Raw genomic sequence first — 21,906 nt, forward strand, 5'->3', positions numbered from 1 at the left:
TCTAGTGTGAACATATCTAGCTTGTGTGGTGCGTTATGTACGGCCAAAAGGGTGTAGAACTCTACATGGACCAGCCCAACATTCGTTTCTTCTTATTTTGCATTGGCGGCATAACCTCTACTAGTTGGCAATGAGATACCCTTTATAGTGTTCATGTCAAAAGTGGCTTGGCCTAGAACTTTCCATGATAGGATAATATGCCTACTTCTACTTCGAAGGCCTGTGTCTTTCTCTCTGGGGAATTTTCTATAACCTGGGGCCCTGGATAAGCAAACAAGCAAGGACCGTGCCGTAGTGAAGGCTTTTTTAAACTTCTGGTTCTTGCTATTTAAATCCAAGTTCACAGTTGATGAGTATGTGTCCGTGCTACAATCAAGGAAAGTGGATGGCAATTCGTTTTTTTCTTACCTATTTCCTCACTGACACACCACAAACCAAACCCTGCCCTTGATACTCTGGTGAAACAGCTGTCCGTAATGGTTCCCAAAGAACTGAAAAGGCGCGTTTCCTTCTCCACCCTACCCGGTTTAACTCCTGCTCTGCATCCTGATGATCCCTCCTTTCCTCTGGAAACCTTCCCTTGGCTGTTTGAACCTCCTCAGTTCCCACTCATCTTCCTCCCTCAATGGATAGTCTCTCGTCTTCATTAGTTCCCATCTCTTCACGTGAACCTTAAATGTGGAAGCTCACCAGCTTCTGTCCTATGTCTCTTCTGATCTCAGTCCATCCTCTCTCAGGCCATCCCTCCACTCCTGTAGTGTCCACTCCTGTCCATGTGTTGATGGCTCTTGGCTCCACATCATGGCTCAACCTTCCCTGAGGCCCAGGTCTGTGGGTCCACCTCAGTCCACTCCCACAGCATTGCAAACTCAACCAAACCAATCACATGAGTTTGATTGGTATAACCAATTCCGTCTTTTTTTTTTAATTGAATAAATTTGACACGTAACCCTGTGTAACTTTAAGGTACGTAGTGCATTTCTGTGGTACATTTGTGTATTATGATTGTCAATGTCCAATGTCTTCTTGTATCATCAGCTTCTCAATCTGGAAACCTCTCCGTGGCTCATCACACTCAATCCTATAATGGCAGAAGTAGCTTTCAAACCCATCCTTTCTGTCCCTACTTCTACTTTCTATACTTTGTCTTCCTCACTTGGGCTATTCCTGTAACTTTCTATCTGGTTCTCCTTAATTCTAGGATTTTCCCCTTCTGTTTTCTGTAATGCTTTTTAATTCTCTTGATAAAATAAAATAAAATAAAATAAAATAAAATATAAAATCCTTTGACTTACAGAGAACCTTCATAACAAGGCACAAATTTACCAACAACAGGGTCAAACCCAATAACCTAGCAACATTCCCTGCCCCTCTCCCATGCTCTCATTGTGCCAAACTCTTTCCGTTACCTAAACACCATTCCATGTTTTCATTAAGAGAACATTTACCAAGCATGTGACATCACGAGCTCTGAGCCTTTGTCAACTGCTCTTAATCCTGGTTCTACCGTGTGGTCACCATCTATATAATCTCACTCAAATTTTCCATAATAAAGTAGTAAAATATAACTAAATCCATTAAATCTACTGAACGTGTTGGATACCATGTGATTTAATGCTTCAGTGCTCTTGTACCTGCTCTTTGTTTCCTAATGTCGCCTTTACCCAGACTTACCCTCCAATCCTGGTCTTTCACTTCTACCCACTTCCCAGCTACCTGGTAGATGCCTGCACGGAGTGGAACAGTCAGGCGATGGGCTGCAACCGTGAAGGGCTGGACGTGCTGGCCTCAACTGAACGCTGCTACCCCTCAGCTCCCTGCTAAGTGTAGCCAGGGCTCGCTCTCACTGAACACGGCCAACAGTCCTCTCCGGTTCTCACTGTACCCTCATCTCATAGATGGGGAAACTGAAGTTTACCGAAGTGACTCCCCAGGCAGCTCAACGCCAACACTGGCTCTCAACCCAACCCTATACCACCTGCCAGTCACAGCAGGGGACAAATAAGGAGAAGACAAAATTCTCTTTGTACTACGAATGCAACCAAATGAAACAAGCCTAAGAAAGAAGACTGGTGAGAAATACCACAGAGTTTGCCATCATGGTTGTGTGAGATGATAGGAATATTGGGCATCTCACCCCCTCGCCCCCCACAGCTAAATGTCAGCTGTTTGCCTATTAAGACTGTCCCATTCCCCTCACCCCCAGGAAAGGCTACCTACTCTGTTCCTGGGGCATTTGTTAAATACATCTCTGCTACAGCACTGCTCTCATTGTGCAATTTTTCTGCTTTACCTGGTTTCGCCTGATTGACTGAGCACCCCAAGAAGAGAGACTATGTTTTTTCATGTGTCTCAACCTCCGATACCTAGCAGAGTGCCTAGAATGTTTTTTTTTTTTTAAAAAAAAAAGTCTAATATGGGCATCTGATGAATGAGTGGTCTCTGGTGCAGGCTCTGTGAGCCGGATGTGAGCCCTTGCCACTGCTCAGCTCTGGGTTGGTAATGCAAAGGCAGCCATAGACAATACATAAATAAATAACCATGGGGGTATTTTTTATTTTATTTTATTTATTTGACAGAGATAGGGAGAGAAAGAGATAGAGGGAGGGAGAGGCAGACCCCCCACTGATGAGGGATCTTGATGTGATGCAGGACTTGATCCCAGGACCCCAAGATCATGACCCAAGCTGAAGACAGATGCTTAACCGACTGGGCCACACAGGCACCCCAGGTGTGTTTCAATAATCCCTTTTTCATGGACAGCAACATATGAATCTTATATAATTTTCACATGTCAAGAAATATTACTCTTTCTTTTATTTTTTTTCCCCAACCATTTAAAACTGTAAAAACCATCGTTAGGGTAGACTGGACAAAAACAGGAGGCAGCCAGATTCAGTCCATGGACCGTGGTTTGCCATCCTCTGCTCTGAGCCCATCAGGTTCCTCGTCCCGGTTCTCAGCATGGGTACTGTCCCGCCGTGCCCTGTGCCAGGTGGTGATGGAGATGAGCTGGGAAGGCCGCTCACCGCCCGCCACCCCCCGGCGACGCCGCAAGCCGTCGCACCAGCACAGTTCCACCAAAACGGGGACCGAAGGGACTGCTCGTGAGAGAGGGCCCACTCAGTGGAGTGAAGCAACCTGGTACAGCTCGCAGAGAGCGGTGTTTTCTACTCATCCACAGAGCCACTAGTTAGTCTCTTGGCAGGAAGGGCTGGAAGGTTGGCAAGTAGGGCTGCTAGTTAAAACTGGGGGCAGTGGGCAGACCAGAAGCAGTTACCCAGGAAGTACGTGGACGTGTGCGTTCAGGAAGGCCGAAAGACCCACAGAAAAGTTGCATCCAAATGCGGCCCGTGTGCCAGATAGCTTTTCATCTGTTGCAAATAAAGGAATTTAAAATTCCCAAACAAAGCAAAGCTCCAGAGGATTGTGCCAAGGTAATGGGATTATAGCACTGAAAACAGGTCAATGGAAAGACACCTGCTTTTTAAATCAGCACAAATAGCTCGGAAGCATTGGGCGGCTGCTTCTCTTAACCTAGAAGCAGTGGAGCTTGGTAGGAAGCCGCTCCTTACGTAAAACTTACCTTTCCTGTTGAAACAGGCTTTCGTTGCTTCTTGAGTATCTCTCGGGGAGGTCACGAGGGGAATTTGCTAGACTTCAAAGCAGGGAAAAGAGGAAGCTTTGCAACAACACACTCAGGCATCCGTGTGAGCATGTCAGCTGCCCCATATCTCCGGTATTAATCTCACACTCACTGCGGTCCTGAAAAGTTGAAGGAAGTGAACGCTAACATTTTAGGAGGGTTTAATCAATGGTGCACCAGCAACAGCTAGCTGCCACCAGCTGTGTCGCGAGCCGGGCTTGCCGACTTCTTTGTGCTGTGGTGTATTCATTTGTAGCATGAAGAGACTGCGCGGCCCCTTTCTGCTCTGTGACTCTGGGATGATAGTACGGATTCCTACCCTTGTATAACCTGAATTTCACCAGATCTTACCAGTATTTACATAGTATTCTGGCCAAAAAGCCTCTCGCCTGGAATTAATCATGAGAAAACAGACAAATTCCAGACAAAACAACTGGCCTTCCATCGCATGGAAGACAAAATTTTAAAATTTTTTTAAAAATAAGGCACAAGGACTATTCCAGATTAAAAGAGACCAGAGAGACGTGATAAGATACAACTATGGGGACGTTTGAAGTAATGTGACCAGAGACCATATATTAGTTAACATATATACAACATATAAAATAATCACATATATTACATACTATGTAGTAATGATATTGTGGTTATGTAAGAGAGTGTTCCCATTAGAAAACACAAGCTGAAATATTCAAGGGTGAAGTGTCCTGGTGTCTATAACCTACTTTCAAAAGGTTCAGGGAAAAAAAAGTGTGTGTGTGTGTGTGTGTGTGTGTGTGTCTGGAGAGACAGAGACAGAGAAGATAAAGCAAATGTGGCAAAATCCCAGCAATTTGTGAGTCTGCAGGAAGAGTATAAAAGCTTTCGTTGTAGTATTCTGTCCACTTTTCTAGGGGGTTGAAATTTTCTAAAACTGAATATTGGGAGAAAAAGCATGAGTCGGACTCCCTGTCAGGGCAGGTGTCCTGGAGGAAGGGAAAAACCAAGGGAAGGAAGACTGGCAGCTGGGGAGAGTAGGGTTTCCTTTGCATGAGGTTGCAATCTTGGACTCGTATAAACCACACAAAGGGGGAAATGAGAGATTGGAGGCCAGACTAGACAGATAATGAAGTCTGTAATGAAGTCTGCCGCCAGGTCCCACCATTCTCAGAGAGGGCCTAGGAAAGAGGGCTTCCTCCTAGCAGAGGAAGAGAACCACTTTTCCGGGGCTGACAAGAACAGTTCCCCACGGGCAAAAGACTTGTCCCAAATGTACGGAGAAAATCTGCACAGATGTGATCTGGAAAGCCCAGAAAGGTCATCGTGGCAGACTTGAAGCATCATTTGATCAGTTCTGAGATGACCAAGTTACTGAGTGAGGGGACTCGGGGGAACACAAGCGGGCAGGATGCTGAGAAGACAAAAAGGACAGAAATAAGCAGAACCCGGGTGGGCTTGGCTGGTAGCCCAGTGGGAAGCCCTACCAGGTGGGATTTCCACCTCAGGCCAGTGAGAAGTGAGACAGGATTGAGAGGAACGATGGGTGCTTTCAGCAGACACGATGGTCCTTGACGTTATGTCTGTCACTGTCAGAGCTTCCCAGGACTCCTCACAGAGAAGTATGTGAGAGACAAATTCTGACTTCAAAACACGGAGTCTGGTTCTCAGAAATGAGTGAGCTTCCAAGTCCCCTGGAGGCTCCTTCAAACCCAGATGGCTGGGCCCCCGCAGGAGTCTCTGGTTCACTGGTTGGGGGGCGGCCTGGGGGTTTGCGTCCGTAACAAACCCCCAAGTTATAGGGATGCCTGGGGTCCCAGGCCCACACTCGGAGGAGTACTGACAGGGCAGAAAGGAAATGAAAGGACACTGTGGTCCGGCAAGCTTGGAAACCCTGAGCAGGACGAAGAAAGGTAAAGGTTACCGGCTTCTTCTTAAACTGCTTAAAAACAGATTAAAGTATTAGAACCTGGCTCAGTCTTCCAAAAAGTCAGAGGGAAACAATGGAGCCACACGGGAGGGTCTGGCCTGGCTGCGGGGAGAGGAAGGAGGGTCGCTCGAGGGGTGAAGCCAAGAGTGAGCAGAGCAGCCACAGCTCCTGCGCTCGTCCCGGCGGCCCCGAGAGGCGCGGCCCCAGGTCCCCAGTCGGCTGCGGGCCGGTGTCCAGCAGCAACCAGCTGGCGAGGAGGAGTCACAAGCCTGCGCCGGGCCCACCTCCCAGCGCCACCGAGGCCACCGCCTGAGGCCACAGGGCCCGTTTCCTGCGGCCTTTCCTGACGCGCGTGCCAGGTTGGCACCAGCGACCCAGCTGAGGAGGAAACGAATTCCTCAGCGGCTCATCGCACCATTTCTCTTATAGTGAGAGCGGCCGTTGTTACTATTTTAGCCGAGAACGACCTCTGTTTGCCAAGTGCCAAATTCCCACACGGCCCCGTGCACTAGCAGGACGCGGGTCCCGTACAGGGAAGAAATCGACCCTGCGCAGGCTGACGGTCGCGCACAGGGTCCCGCAGCGCGTCGCCCGCTGGGGACAGGGTGACGGAAGCCCGGGCAGCGGCAGGGCGCCGGGTCTGCGGGCGGCGGGCGCAGGCGCAGGCACAGGAGGACGAGCCCGCGGCCCCGGCAGAGCGAGCTCCGGTCGGTCCGCAAACCCGACGAAATCCCCGCAGGGGCCGAAGCGCAACCCACGGTGTAGACTCTGCGGAGAGCAACTTCCCGCCCAGGCTGTCATCCGCACGCGGGGCGAGAGCGCGGCACGGCGGACCGAGGGACGGGCGCGCGCCTCTGACGTCACCGGGGGCCCCGCCCGGGCCTGTGACGCCACCGGGGGCCCCGCCCGGGCCTCTGACGCCACCGGGGGCCCCGCCCGGGCCTGTGACGCCACCGGGGGCCCCGCCCGGGCCTGTGACGCCACCGGCGGCCCCGCCCGGGCCTCTGACGCCACCGGGGGCCCCGCCCGGGCCTCTGACGCCACCGGCGGCCCCGCCGGGCCTCTGACGCCACCGGGGGCCTCGGCCGCCAGCCAGGTTGCCCGCAGAAGCGGCGCCTGCAGCCCCCGCCGGCCGGTGCTGCCCTGGAGGGCGGCGGGTTTCCGTGTTCCGAGACCCCGTGGCCCGGAGCGCGACCGCGGCAGGCCTCCTAGCAGCTCTGGAAGGAAGTTCGCTCTCTCACGCTTTTCTCCGATAACCGGAAATGACGGAGAAACGCGCGTCCTGCTCCTCACGACTCGAGCCGATGCTTCCTCGCGGCTTCGCACCTTCTACGCCGCCGGCTTCGCAGCGCGGCAGCTCCTCGGCCGACGGCGGGAACCGGCGGACGGACGGACGGACGGACGGACGGTGTCAGCCGCGCTGCCGAAGAACCGCGGGGAGCACTCAGGAGGGGCTTCGTTCTCAGAAAATAAATGCCGTGAAGAGACGCTTCGTCATCGGTCATGCTGCTCCCGGGGCGTCCGGGGTCGCGACAGAGCAGGAAGGAGCTCGCGGCCACCGGAGCTCAGTGGCCGGCGAGAGGCAGTCGGAGCGACACGGACAAAGGGAAGTTTGCTATTTTGTCCTAGTGGAGGACAGTCCGCGGGATTTACCTTCCTGCTTCAGAGCGCTGTGACGAGTCTCTACCGTCTTACTCTCGGCCGCTTCGCGCTAGTCCGTCCGTGGTCACAGGCCGCGGCCGCCGGAAGCAAGTGGAAGTGCCAGTTGCTGCGGACACGGCATCCAGCCCAGGAGGGGAGCCGAGAGAAGAAGAGCGCCGTGAAGAAGGGGACCCCAGATCACGTTAACAAGGAGCACAACCCCTTAGAGACTGTCACTTCTTTTAATACTGTTTACTGTTGCAGGACAAAAGCAGACAGACTGAGCTACATATACTTCTTAGAGCCATTAGTTAACTCACCACATTCAAACCTTTTTTTTTTCTTTTTAATTTATTTATTTGACAGACAGATCATCAGTAGGCAGAGAGGCAGGCAGAGAGGGGGGGGAAGCAGGCTCCCTGCGGAGCACAAAGCCCAATGCAGGGACTCGATTCCAGGACCCTGGGATCCTGACCTGAGCCGAAGGCAGAGGCTTTAACCCACTGAGCCACCCAGGCACCCCTCAAATCTTCTTAAGATACATAACTTAGAGATCACTGCTGGAATTTGGGGGGATGAGAGAACCCGGTGATGGGCATTCAGGAAGGCACGTGACGTGATGGGCACTGGGTGTTATATGCAACTCAGGAATCATTGAACACTACATCGGAAACTAATGACATGGTATATGTTGGCTAATTGAATTTAAATTTAAAAAAATTCCAGAGGGGACAGAACTTCTGTTCCCCAGCAAAGCCAAGCCTTTACTGCTCCCAAGAAATGCCGGATGGGATGCATAATGTGTGATCTTGGGGGGAGGAACTGACCATGTCCAGCGCAGTGGGTCAGCCTACGGGCAGCAGCCCGTCCTCCGCTGTCTTCTATGTGGCTGTTCGTGAGCCTGTGGCCTGCTGGCAAAAATGGAGCGTAACTATTGTGAGGTAATGTTAGGAAGCCCGTTGGGCCACAGACCCACATCTGTTTACTGGTCAGCTATCTCTCTAAAAAGTCAGTTTTCATCAAAGTCTCCCTCCTACAGAAAACAAGGCTGTCCTCTACCCCCATAGCTGGGAAATGCAAGGGCATCCTTTTCCTTTCTAGGCAAAATGGTGCCATTTGAGGTAACTACTCTCGCTCCAGGTAGGCCGGGAGTTGACCCACCGTACCTCATGCCTTTGCTGAAAAAGGACATCTCACTGCTGAGACCCATGCTTCAGTTCAGAGCCTCAACCCATGGTTGTGTCTTACGAGGTCAACTTAAGACATCACTTCTGCCCAGGCCCCTCGCTGCCACCTCATTTTTGTTTGCATTCAGCACAGAGTGGGCTGTCATGTGCGCTTCTGCTCGGTAGACCCACGTAGATTTGTGCCCAGCAGCTCTGCCCATGGACAGCTCAGCTGCGTATTGTGAACACAGTGCTGGTGATTCTATCTTGTTCAAGCCCAACTTGCAGAACTACTCCAGAGACTGGAGATGACGTTGTTGACGGGCCCAAGGCCTGTTTGTCTATTTCATAGGATACCTCAGTTTCTAGAAACTCTTCCTTTGGTCTTCGTGCCACATTACCTTTAGGGATTTCAAAGTACTGACATTACTCATATTAAATACCTGAGAACCGAGTGTTTATGGAGGACCTACAATGTACCAGGCGGAAACCTGGACTGTCCGTGCAAGGAATCCACAGGGGAAAATCGTAAACAAAAAATACAATCATGTTTAAGTGTCATAATAGAGAACAGGAGACGTGAACTCTGTGGCATTGTTCCAAGTCTTTGTAATAGGGTGGATACAAGAGTGTCTCATCTCTTTGGTATACGGAGGGCATAAAAGCAGATTGCATGCCCAGAACCTGGCATAGACCTAGTATGTGTTTAATGGGATTTTTTTGGTCACATTTTTCCATGCCCTCTCCCTCCTCCACACCCATGATAGAATTATGAGTGAGTGGAGCATACCCAAGTAGGATTAAACCCTTGAAATCTCTAAAAGAAGACTGGTCTGCCCATTCCGGGTGACAGAAGGTGCAGTGTCATCGTGAACTAGAGACTACTTGGACCCAAGCATTTGTTTTAAGGAGGTAAAATGAAGTGTAAGTTATTGAACCAACACAAGCAATGAGAACTGGGGACACATAGCTAATGTACAACCCAATAGAGCTCTGTATAAGCAGCATCACTTCGAGTACTATTATTGCACGGAATTTTATTTTCCTCTCACCAAAAATGGCTCGAATCTTACCAAATGTGACTAAGGACACTGTCTCTACTGTGACCTAGCCCAGACTTTCCTGTGCTTTCATCACGCATGTGCACCCACTGATGTTGCCGTAGACGCAGGCCAGTGGGCCTTGCCTTGGAGCTGGCATTTGAGAGAGGCCCACCCGGCCTTCCCCCTGGGGCACACTGGAGCCCAGGCCCCTCCAAGATCACTCGGTGAGCACCCCAGATCCCTGGAATCCCCTGCTTGAATAGCGCTGAGCCTACTCCCAGCAGCATGTACGCCTTTCCTGGGCTGGCCTCTCAGAGTGGGAACTTGTAGGGGCATGTGGAACCCTGACCCCAGGGCAGGGCTCTTCAGGCCTGAAGAAAAGGAGAGTCTAGACTCACTCCTGGCCATCCACATCTTTAGGAAACCGCATTTGTCGAGGTAGAAAGCTCTGACACACTGTACTCATGAATTTGTAAAGGTGAGTAATAACTTGAAAACATGTAGACCTATAGTGTGCAGGTCTCCTGTTGCTCCTTATCCCAGACCCTACTACAAAGGTTAAGACCAAAGCTGCTGTCCAGGCCCCTTAGCAGTGTGTGGCTCATGATTACATTGAGTCTCCAGAGCCACCAAGGCCTGTTCTGGGGGCAGCGACCAAATGCCCCTGTTGGCTACAAGGAGGAAAGCCCTTCACACCTGCCTCGGCCTTCCACCACCACGCAGTGCTGAGGGATGGCAGGGGAGGCCCTGTCCACCTGCTTGGGGACCCCAGAAGGAAGGAGAGTTTGAGTGGATACTCACGGAAGTTCTGTCTATGGTAGGGAATGTTAAGGTTATACCAAATTCATGACATATGTGGTAAATTATAAGCACAAAACCAAAACAAGTCCAGGTACGTATTTGTCCTAGGGAGCCCTCGCATCGGGCCAGAGGTCATGCTGCATGGCACAGAGCCACAAAGCCTGTCTGGGAGCTGAGCCCTGCATTGCAGACGGAGCGGGGATACTGATCCACAAGGCACTGAAAGCTGCGTAAGCTCTGGTCCGAGCAGCATCCCAGTGTCCCTGCCAGACTCCTGGTGATAAAAATGATTCACTGAGAGATGAAGTCAGAGAGAAGACAATCGGGGGACGAGGGTTGTGGTGGCCCCCACAAGTGTGCCCCACCCCAGTTCCTGCATAACCCACAAAGATGACAGTCATTTCCAAATGAGTATGCAAATTTTTCCTCCGTGGAAGTATCTAAAAGCAAAATTGGTCCATTGAGTTAATCACTCAACGGGACACTTCAGTGTGCTCTAGTCCTGACATCTAATCAGGAATACAGCTGCATTTAAATACTGGAGACTTAAAGGATTTTGGTTTCTGAACAAGGGATTTTCTAGATAATCTTGCCTATAAGGTCCTTGACTTGTGCAGTGAAATGCTGCCAACCGTGATCCACGGGAAATCACGGCGCGGTGCTTCTCTCTCGGTTTTTCTCCTGTGTATACGGCTGGGAATTTTTCATTATAATTAACATTTGCTAGTGAAAAGCTCGTTTCTCAGTTTAGCTGTTGACTTAATAGAAACCAAATCCTCGAGGACCTGCCCTCCCCTCCACAGCAAAGTCTACCACCAGGCGAGGCACCTGCTGCACAGGGCATACTGGCCCTTAAAGCAAGTCGGGGGGTCTGGCTCAGAAAACTCCCAAGGCTAGAGCTCAAGCCAAGATTTTGCTTGTTCTCTGAACCCATTTTTCTCTAAAGAGAAAGAATCTAACAGACAGAAACGCAAACTTGAAATGGTGCTAAAATAAAAAGGCTGTTGCTATAGATTATGCAAAAAAAAATCATTAGGATAGGGCCATCAGCTTCCATTAAATAAGTCTAAAATAAAAAGCTGGGAGATAAAAAATATTTTTAAAAAATTGATGTAGGGGTGCCTGGGTGGCTCAGTGGGTTAAAGCCTCTGCCTTCAGCTCAGGTCATGATCTCAGGGTCCTGGGATCGAGCCCCACATCGGGCTCTCTGCTCAGCAGGGAGCCTGCTTCCCCTCTTCTCTCTCTGCCTGCCTCTCTGCCTACTTGTGATCTCTCTCTGTCAAATAAATAAATAAAATCTTTAAAAAAATTTATGTGGAAAGAACCAAGATGCCCTTCAACGGACGAATGGATAAGGAAGATGTGGTCCATATACACTATGGAGTATTATGCCTCCATCAGAAAGGATGAATACCCAACTTTTGTAACAACATGGACGGGACTGGAAGAGATTATGCTGAGTGAAATAAGTCAAGCAGAGAGAGTCAATTTTCATATGGTTTCACTGACTTGTGGAGCATAAGGAATAACATGGAGGACATTGGGAGATGGGAAGGAGAAGTGAATTGGGGGAAATCAGAGGGGGGAGACAAACCATGAGAGACTGTGGACTCTGAGAAACAAACTGAGGGTTTTGGAGGGGAGAGGGTGGGGGTTGGGTGAGCCTGGTGGTGGGTATTAAGGAGGGAACATATTGCATGGAGCACTGGGTGTGGTGCATAAACACTGAATCTTGGAACACTGAAAAAATAAAATTAAATTAAAAAAAATTAAAAAACAAATAGATAAATTTAAAACATTTGAAAGAAGAAAAGGAGGGGGAAAAAAGGAAAAGAAAAAGGCACACTGAGGCTTTGCTTTTGGTGCCCCCTGCCAAAGCCCTGGTAATTACGCCTGTTGGAATATTTAGCATAATTAGTCTTTAGCTGCCCATTTCAGTTTTACTCAAGATATAAATGTCAAGTCAAAGCTATTAAAAACCATGTTCTTGAGAAACAGATACTCAGAAGGAGAATTGCCCAGGTAGCAAAGACACTGCTGGAATCACAAATGTCACTGGGTATTTGTATTGTTGCGCTGGCTAGATGCACTAATTACTATAATTCTTTTATAGGACAGAAACTCTGGACTGGATGATAGCCACATAAAACTAATTCTTATGGTAATTAGCCCCCCGTTCAAGTGAAAGCAAACCGAAGTCGCAAACTCTGCCCTGCCCGTCTACGGTACAGGTTATTCACGCTCAGAAAATCGGCCCATAGGCCTTAGGTCAGTATTTCCTATTAAGTGGCAGGGCTCCTCTCAGCCCTGAGCTGCTGCAAACCAGGCATGTGATTTACTGTCCATCATCTCAGATAAAAATAGCTCTTTTTTTCCACAGGCAGCATGAGGATCACTGGCCAGAGTCAACAGAAAACAGAGTCTGGTGTCACCAGCAGAGCCGGGGGCCCTCGTGCTGCTTTGCATTTATCACGGGCATTTCCTTTGGGGACGATGAGACATTCCCACAAGGGACAGAGAAGCAAATTTCTTTGCCTTTGAGGGGAGGCTACAGTTGCCTCAGCAGCTGCCCAAAAAACTGTCATCAGAGCCCAGAGCTGGGGACGGAGACCCGAGCCTGATGACGTGAAGAGCTTGGAGAAAGGCCCCCACCCCAGGCGACGGCAGGAGGAGGCACTTTGGAGCTGAAAGTGCTCCGTGGGCAGAGTCCTGGAGTTCAGAGACAAACAGAAATGTAAAGAACCTTCTCCCTCCTCCTTTCACTGGTGAGGAGATGAGATCAAGGAGGAGGTGAGCCTTCTGGGATGGTGCGCGGAGTCGACGGCCAGGTCGATGTGGTGTAGACACGGAGCTCTTTTTATCTCATCCCGGTTCCCCGAAGGAAGGAAGGATAGAGTCAGCTCTGGGCAGGCTGATGAGAGAGTAAACATGCCTGTGGGCTTTCTAAGAGTGACATTTTGACAAATATGGAAGCCTGGGAACAGGGTGCAGATGTGAGGGTGAACAAACGCGGCTCTGTCAGAAGAGAAGAGAATACGAGACCAGGCAGGCTACATGAGAAATCGGGCCCAGTTTCCAAATAGAGCTCAACTGCTTCGTTGTCTAATCATTTCTTTCAGTTCTTTGAAAGATTAAGTTGCACAAATCTTGTTTAACGTGCAGGGAATCTGCCACCTTCCGGCTCACAAGTCAGGGGTGACTCCAGGAGGTGACTGAACGTGAAAGGCATGTGTTCTCTAGAATCGCCAAGGCACACTGCCCAAGCTCTGTGAGTGGGGCCCGGCGTCCTCATCTGGTCACAAACCAATTAAATTAAGTGCTACTGAAATTGCTTTTTATCATCTGGATAAGAAGCAGTTCACAAGTGAGATGCAAGGCTTAACGTATAAAAGCTTATTCATAAGCCTGGGCCTAGTGACTTAATAGTCACACTAAGACCCATATAACATATTTGTGAGATGGAAATGAGCTGTCAAAGCACGAGAGGGCTCTGGGGGTCACAGATATTAGAACTGGATAACAGCTCCTCGTTCTCCATAAAATTGTCTGGAATTGCCAGTAGCGGCTCTCTAGGAATTCCACAGAGACCGTGGTTGCTCACCTCAAAGGAGCTGTTCCCATCTGCACGGTGGGCGTGTGGGGAAGGTGCTGGGCCGCTTCCCCCAGCAAGGTCCACCCTCAGCTGGACTAAAACACAAAATTGCCTCCAAGCAGAAACAACCAGCTGATGGTTGCTTTTTTCTGCCTAAAAATCTCCATTTCCTTTGAGGAACTGATTTTCACAGCCCGTGCCCCCGTAGGGAACAGTTCTGGTGCGTTCTTTCAGTGTCGTTTGGGACCCTGGTTTCCCTGGACATAGAAATGGGTCGTCGCTCATTTTTGCAACCAACCTTCACTGAGTGTATTATCGCAGCGCCAGGGCTTCTACAGTAGCCAGCTCGCGGCCCGGGGGCGCTTGTCCTCTGCTGTGAGCCCCCAGGCACGAGCTAACGATGCCCTCCCTGCAGCGGTGAGGGGCAGGGAGAACATACAGCGGGTGGCAAACGGAGACCACCTGTGGGACCTAAAGAAGTGACATGGGACAGAGACCTGATTCGTGGGAAAGAGCCAGGGGTGGGAATGCCTGGGAAGGAACATGTGACCCGGGATGAGGCCCAACCACACCTTCGCAGGTCACAGCGGCTGGTCCAGGACGGGGTATGGGACACAAGCCGCGTCAATCAGGAATTTCTTAGGTGAGGCCAGAGGGAGGGGCTTTGTGGTTCGGATGGCAGACAGGCTGCCAAAACTCGCCCTCTCTGAGCGATGAAAATGGTCATCTGTCCTCAGAGAACGAGGCCAACACAGGTGAGAGCGGGTGCCGTGGCGCCTGAAGCCAGACCCGCCCTGGGCAGACACGGAGGGGCAGCCCCAGACCCTCCTTCCAGAAGGGACTCTCTGTCTCATTTGTGGGAAGTGAGTTTGGCTGTGGTTACTGTGGAGAGCCCCAAGCTCCCTGCTAACCTAGGGACTGCCCAGCTGTCAGCCTGAGGTCCCACTTCGCTCAGGCGGTGGCTCTCGCCGGGGACAGGGCCAGGCAGTGGTGCACAGTCACATCCTTCTTGAGCACCCCAGGGACAAGGTCCAGAAGCCCTCACACTTTCTCACTCCGTGCCACCTTCAATGTCTCAGTACTTTTTCAAAGAAGTTGCCTACCAGTTCCTTTCATTAAAGGGCCAAACGAGGTGACAGTAGTAGTTTGTGGCATGTCTGCCAAACGTCACTGTGTTTCCTAGGAATATTGCAAACAGCCTGCAGTACCCTGGAGAATCAGAGGCACAGCTCAGGAAGTGCAGGGCTCACCATTCCTGTCCGGTGCAGGGCTCCCCCCCGCAGATGGCCCGTGCTCCCGAGCTCGCGAGCTCCGGGGTGGGCTGGCAGCTCCTCTCTCAGATCCGCACTGCAGACTGAAGCCTTCCCCTGTCCAAGCCGTCTTCCTCCCTTCTGCTTTCACAGACATCACTACCCAGTAAGACTTTGCACTTCTAACTCCATCTCTGTGTCTGCTTCTGGAGGAAGCCGACCTACAACCTACCTCTTGATTTTCAGGAGGCTACGTTACCGGGCACAATCGAAGGGAACTTCATGAAATCTGTTCCTGAGGTCACATTTAGGGAACATATTCCAAAATGATAGAACTGATAAATGTCCCAGATCAGATCTCCTTCAGCTGTAACCCGTTATGGCAGTCGTAGTCACCCCTGCATTGCCAGCTCCCCCCGAACGCTGTTGGTCACAGAGAAAGTGCTCAATAATTGTTGACTGTATATTTGATGAATGAGTAGTCACATAATCAGAGTCTTGGATAAAAGACAACTATAGTATGTTCCATTGTTTCCTTCTCCTAGAATTCATCTGAATCTTCAAAGTTCTGTCAACTATATTTTCCTCTCCAGAACCACATGATAAATTAGTAGCAAGATTTCTGGCAGAAAATAAGTATTTGGGGAGACTCAATTTCCCTACGAGGTAACTGCATCATTGACACTGAATGAGGTTGATTTCATCAGCAAGATTAATAAGTAGATTGGATTTTCTTGATGTGTAGGAAACCCAAGTGAATTTCAAAACCCGATCATTAGCAAATGAAACCAAGCTTGAAAACACAACTAGACAAGAAGTTATGTCTACGCCATGTAGTATCTATCCCCAGGCCTTTCGTTGCCGTATTTAATACACATCACAATAAAGACTTAAAAATCTCAGGAAAGAACCCTTCATGAAGGCAAGCCCACCTTTAGAACAGGATTTCCAATGGCAGAAGTGTTTCATTCTTTATGGGAGAACTAAACCTACCATAAAGTTCTTGAAACATTTCCCCTAAAGTGCTTCGTCGTGTAAACTGGGATTTCTCTCGACCAGCCTGGAAGTGAGGATGGGATCAGTTTGATGTAGCTTTCCATACACACCCTCTTGACACTCCCCTTTATCATGTGGAAGTGGCTTGCATCCTTTAATGGAGATGGTCCTTGTGGTAAGTCAGCCCAGCCTGCACTTCCATTAGTGCTAAATGCTCTTTTAAAGTGAAAGAAATACAGGACACTCAGCCCTATATTTCCCCTCTCTTCAGAGCCTTCCTGGAAGGCAGCAGGGGGGGAGCTCCCCGGACCAGCAGGGCCTTATTTACCGCTTCAGTCATTTTTCATGCTCTTCCAGAAGCAACTGTGCTCTCCCGCTCAGGTGTATCAGCAGATGCCCTGGGATTTCACACCTGCCGTGATGGAGGACATAAACACAAGTTAATTAAGTTTATTGTTCAAACAATTTGTTTTTCAGCAAGGGTGACTCACTTGCAACTACTTCCGCACGTCCCCCCACCCCAGAGGTAGACTACTGCTTTCACTCTGGTGTGGGGACCGCCTTTTTTAGAAATTCATTTTATTTCAGAGACTTCTAAGTCATCGGCAGAGTAACACTTAAAAAAAACAACAACACGAAACTATTGCTAATGGATGACAAGCTGTTTAAAAAAAGAGGAAGGACATAGAGCTGGTGCTTTTTTTTTTCATGGCCATAAAATTTTTCATAGTAACATCATGAAGGTGAAACTAGAATAAGTCGAATGTTGAAGATTTAGTATTGTGCAGCCTTCTTACTCAAAGTCAAGACTGAAAACTGCTTTTGAAAAGCTTTCACAGTCTCTCTGGCAGAATGAATCATGGAAAATGAATGGCAGGTAGAGTCCCAGGAAAAAAAAACGCAGGCAAGAGACATATGGAGGGTGTAAGGCTGCTGCTTTGTTTTTGTAAAGCAGGATCAAAGGACATTTCCCACACGAATTGCTTCTATTTTTACTTTGTATCTTGTGTTTCCATTCATCCTCTCTACCTGATGTTCTGGAGACTCTTTTTGTCCTCGTTTCTTTCTTGTCACATGCCAAATCATTTCTGGCAAATGGAAGACTGGTAGACCAAAGCTCCAATAGCTCTATGGCAAACCCACACATAAGCCAACTTTTTTTTTTAAATCAGATTAATAATTGAAAGGAGGACTGAGAATTTTCTAGATATAATCCCACTTTGATTCTTAGTTCAGTTCGTCAGTAACTGGTTCTCTCTAACCGGCTGCAGCAACAACCCATTGAAACTGTACTTCTGGGTCCCATTTTCTGAACCGTGCATCGCGTGTGTACTTCTGTTCTGAATAGCTACTTATACCTACTTATGTAAGAGAAGACAACATGGTTTTTTAAGTAAAAACAGAAATACAGATACTGGACCACAAAATAATAATGATGGAAATCTTGTCATAGTTTTGGGAAACTTATTTTTGTCCTAGTTGGAGAAAAATTCTATTCTTCTCACTGTTTTTTACACCTATGGAAAAACTCGCCCATGCCACTCTGTATGTGAGTCAGTCAAGTACAGTAATTAGAAAATAGGCTAATTTGGTCCCTGATCTTTACCCAGCCTCCCCCAAAACATTTTATTTTAAAAATGTCTCTTTTCCCATCTTCGGAGAATGAGTGACCTTATGCTTTGTTGACTTGGGAAAACTCAGTTGCCAAATGAAAATTGTCTACAGCGAACTGTCAGCTTCCAGCGCTTCAGACTGTAACCCAGGGAGCAATTAATGGGAACGCATGGCTCATCTTCACCACCAAGGGGCTGGGGAAGCCCAGACCCGCAAGCCTTAACCAGCTAATTATATCGCCATGCGTTATCCTCCGGAGTCCGTTTGTAACCCAGTTAGAGAACAGGCACATTTCCAGAAGTGCCAGTGTAAATGTTGCTCTGCTAAACCGCTAACTAACAGCCACAAACTTGAGTTGTCATTAACAAAAAATGTCCTCCTAAGATCCTAAAATGTAAAGAGCTACTAAGATATTCATTTTCTGGGTCATCACTTTCAGTTTAGTTCAGGCAAAGCTATATATTTCAATAAATTACGTACTCTTACCATGACTGAAAGTTCAAAACAATGTGTTCTATACGATCAACATATAGGTAATCACTATCACTCCACCACAAATAACTTGGGACCACATTTTTCCCTCGAACAGCCAACATGTGGTGAACGTGATTATCAATCTACAGAAGTCACCTTAAAAGACAGGCTACCTTTCCAGTCAATATACCAGGAAAACAGTTCCCAGACACTGAATAACTTGGGCTTGGTGTAAAAAATATATATATATTTGCGGCTTACTCAATATCCAAAGAGAAACCAGATACACTGCAAAGAATGGTCTTCTTAAGGTTTCAAAAAGAAAGAATTCTATTAGCTGAAACACATTTTTTTCGCACCCTATTATAAAAGTTCACTTAAAGTGTAAAAATTCAGCTAAATGTATGAGGTACAACGAATAAAATTCTTTGACGAAAACATAAGCATAAGGTGTCATGACCTTGGGTTAGACAGTGGTTTCTTAGATATGACACCAAAAGAACAAGCGACAAAAGAAAAGCTTGATAAATTGAACATTATCAAAATTTGAAATTTTATGCTTCAAAGTATGCCACCAAAGACGTGAAAAGATAATGCATAAAGTAAGAAAAAATATTTACAAGTCATTTATTTGATAAGGGACTTGTATTCAGAATACATTTGCAACTCAACAGTAAAAAAACAATTGACGCAACTGAAAAATGGGCAAGGATTTCATAGATATTTCTCCAAAGAAGATATATAAATGTCCAAAAAGCACATGAAAGATGCTTAACATCATTAATCATTAGGGAAATGTAAATTAAAGCCACAATGGGATAATACTGCTTCACACCCACTCAGATGACTAAAATGAAAAAGAGAAGAGCGAGTGTTAGAGAGGAAATGGAGAAACGGGGCCCCTCAAACGCAGCTGATGGGATTGGAAAAAAGGTGCGTGTTCGAAAACAGTTCGGTAGTTCCTCAAAAAGTAAAACGTGGCTACCATATTAGCCAGCAGTCCCGCTCCTAGATGTACACTCCAGAGAAATGAAAACACACGTCCTCACCGAAACTCATACATGACATGTTCAAAGCAGCATTATTCACAATAGTTGAAAAACAGAAAAGTCACAAATGTCTGTCAACTGAAGAACGTATGAACAGAATATAATGTATCCTACATTGGAATATTCAACAGCAATAAGAAGGCATTGAAGAAAAAAAAAGAAGAAGAAAGAAGGCATTGAAGACTAATTTGTGTTACAATAAACCTTGAACACATTATGTTGAGTGAAGGAAGCCAGACCCCTCAAAAAACCCACGTATTTGTGCTATTCCGTTTGTATGAAACGTCCATAAGAAGCACATCCGAAGTAACAGAAAGTGGATAACTAGTGGCAGAAGCTGAGTGCGTGCTGGTGGGTGCGGGGCAACTGCGGCAATGAAACTATCTTGTTAAATGGTGGTGATGGCTGCACAGCTTTGTGAAGACACTAAAAACTGTGGAATTTTACACTTTAAAAGGCTGAATTTTATGGTACGTAAATTATATCTCAATAAAGCTGCTATTTTAAAAAGCAAAAACAGAAACAAAATCTCTCTTCTGTTGAGGGAAGGCAGTGTTCCAGTCGTGGATCCTCTAGTGGAGGCGATGGACGCCATGTTAGCGTGGTGCCACAGCCAATAGTACCTTCCGAAACATACTCTCTGCTCTGATTCTGAATATAATTTGGCTTCCCACTTAGGGTTTCCTCACAGAAATAAACTTATCAGTGGAAATGAGCATTTTACTCCCCTTTCATTCATACGTTTGACAAATATTTTGAGTCTCCTTTTTGCCGTGTGCTGTAATATGTATGTGGCACAGAACAATGAACAAGACAGAAGCCCCTCCCCTCCCTTCACAGCTCTCAGCCCTCAAAGTCTGGGGTTGGGGGTGGGGTGTGAAAAAAGAGAAAAAGTAAATAAATAAACAATATTCGGCTTCATTATTTATTGTCTCACAACAACTTCTCTCCCTAACCAAACTCCTTCCCTGACGTCACGTAATAATGATTCTTATATCTAATCTTTATATCCACCATAATTATCTAATATATATATATTTATATGTACATATGTGACATATATATGTATATGTGTGTATGTATGTATGTATATACACAGACACACACACACAAAATCCATTAAGATAATACTTACAAGTACTTAGATTATGCCAGGCACATAATAAGTGCTAAGTGATTGTTGTTATTATTATTATCATTATGGCTCCCTCCTGAAGAAATGTTTGTGTCAGTGGTGGTGGTCTCAATGAGTATTACACGAAGCCTCGGGTCTGGCTGGACTCCCTGAAGGGAGTGAAGCCTCCTGGTGTCCGTCATCACAGAAAGCCAAGAGGCTGTCTGTCAGGACACGGGCCATGCCTAAGGCAGAGATTGAGGTGTTTATGCAAAGGAGATCACCACTTTCTCCCCTGACCTAATTCTTTTAGGCCTGAATTTCAGGAACTTACTTGTCTCCTCAATCTAATTGATCTGCATCCTTGGGAGAACTTTTAAAATATTGGACCCGAATTGGGGGAGCTCCTACTGCAACAGTCCTGGGGTAAGTGTGCTTAGGGTACTCCTCCATGGTAGGGGGGAAGAGAGTGGCCCAGAGAGAGCCACTCCACAGTCCAGCTGGCGACCCCAAGCTGAGGCTCACGCATGGTATCTGCCAAGCCACATCACCAAATCACGTTGCCGGAAGACACACCCTGCATGCCGTCTGCTCAGAAGGAAGGCAGAGAAGCAGCTCATGGCTTTCCAGCAGAGAAGGAAAATTCTGATCTTGACAGGCCTGCTGCATCCCAGAGAGAGAAGGCCTGCCCCCCGCCTATCAAGGGGCCCAGGGGAAGGGGAGGGAGTTCCTGGCCTGGGGCTTCACATTCACAAAGTAGGCAATGGGTCTGTGGCTACACGGCTGCTCTGACAAGACGGACTTTTTAAACCACAGGTTCCGAATCGGTCAAGCTGATGACCAGATACCAGGCTCTAGTGACCTCGCCATGTCATGCCAACCAGCCGGCCAGCTTTTCCTTAAACACCTTTGAAGAGTCTCTAGCTGAAGACTCCAGCACCTTCTTTATGAAAATGAAGACTAGTGTCAGTTCTGCACAAAGGAGATTTCTGAGTAAACTTTTTCTAGGCATAAGATATAGATAGATTAGATAAATGATGGATGGATGGATGGATGGATGGATGACAGATGGGTGATAGATATCAACTGTAGAATATTAAAAATACCTATCACTACATTTATTTATCATTAAAATTATTAATCATTTGGAAGCTTTGGATTTTATGATGCCGACTTTTACTCATTCATTTCTCTAACCTGTAATTATTGAAGGCTGATTACATACCAGACATTTTGCTAGTTACGGGGGATTTAATAGTGAGAAAACTAAGCATGCTCGCCGCCGTCATATGCCTTCAAAGATGGAACATCCTGTATATACCAGCAGGCCAGTAACTCACCCAAACAGGTGATCTGTAAGATGCATTTCTTTCTCAGTGTATACGACCTTCATGTTCCTTCAAGAAATAGCATAACACGACTCCTTGTCCTAATTTGCCAGGTATAAATCCCTCTAAGAGGAAACGTTCCATATTTTGGAAAGGACGTGAAGATGGAGTTTTGCTGGTTATTGTACACCACTGCCCTGCAGTGGGAAACTTATGAAAGGATGTTCTGGGGGCGCCTGGGTGGCTCAGTGGGTTAAGCCTTTGTCTTCGGCTCAGGTCATGATCT

The 21,906-nt window shown here is 47.7% G+C and overlaps 1 protein-coding gene across 1 annotated transcript; it reads left to right on the forward strand.

Annotated features, from left to right (window-relative positions):
- Window positions 1-2,902: 2,902 nt before the first annotated feature.
- LOC116869212 (uncharacterized protein DKFZp434B061-like) lies at window positions 2,903-14,278 on the forward strand. Its single transcript, XM_032860267.1, has 3 exons — window positions 2,903-3,144; window positions 5,982-7,425; window positions 14,117-14,278. The coding sequence occupies exons 1-3, from the start codon at window positions 2,903-2,905 to the stop codon at window positions 14,276-14,278; spliced, it is 1,848 nt and encodes a 615-aa protein (XP_032716158.1).
- The last annotated feature ends 7,628 nt before the right edge of the window (window positions 14,279-21,906 follow it).

Source organism: Lontra canadensis, unplaced genomic scaffold (genome assembly GCF_010015895.1).
Source record: "Lontra canadensis isolate GAN:19392208 unplaced genomic scaffold, GSC_riverotter_1.0 scaffold18, whole genome shotgun sequence".
NCBI lineage: Eukaryota > Metazoa > Chordata > Mammalia > Carnivora > Mustelidae > Lontra > Lontra canadensis.

Excerpts from the sequence above, each read along its gene's own strand:
- LOC116869212 (XM_032860267.1), top strand. The coding sequence starts at position 2,903 with ATGGACCGTGGTTTGCCATCCTCTGCTCTGAGCCCATCAGGTTCCTCG. Across the intron at positions 3,145-5,981 it reads CAGTGGAGTGAAGCAACCTG|TGAGAGCGGCCGTTGTTACT; the intron begins GTACAGCTCGCA and ends TTTCTCTTATAG. Across the intron at positions 7,426-14,116 it reads AGCACAACCCCTTAGAGACT|CGCCAGGGCTTCTACAGTAG; the intron begins GTCACTTCTTTT and ends GTATTATCGCAG.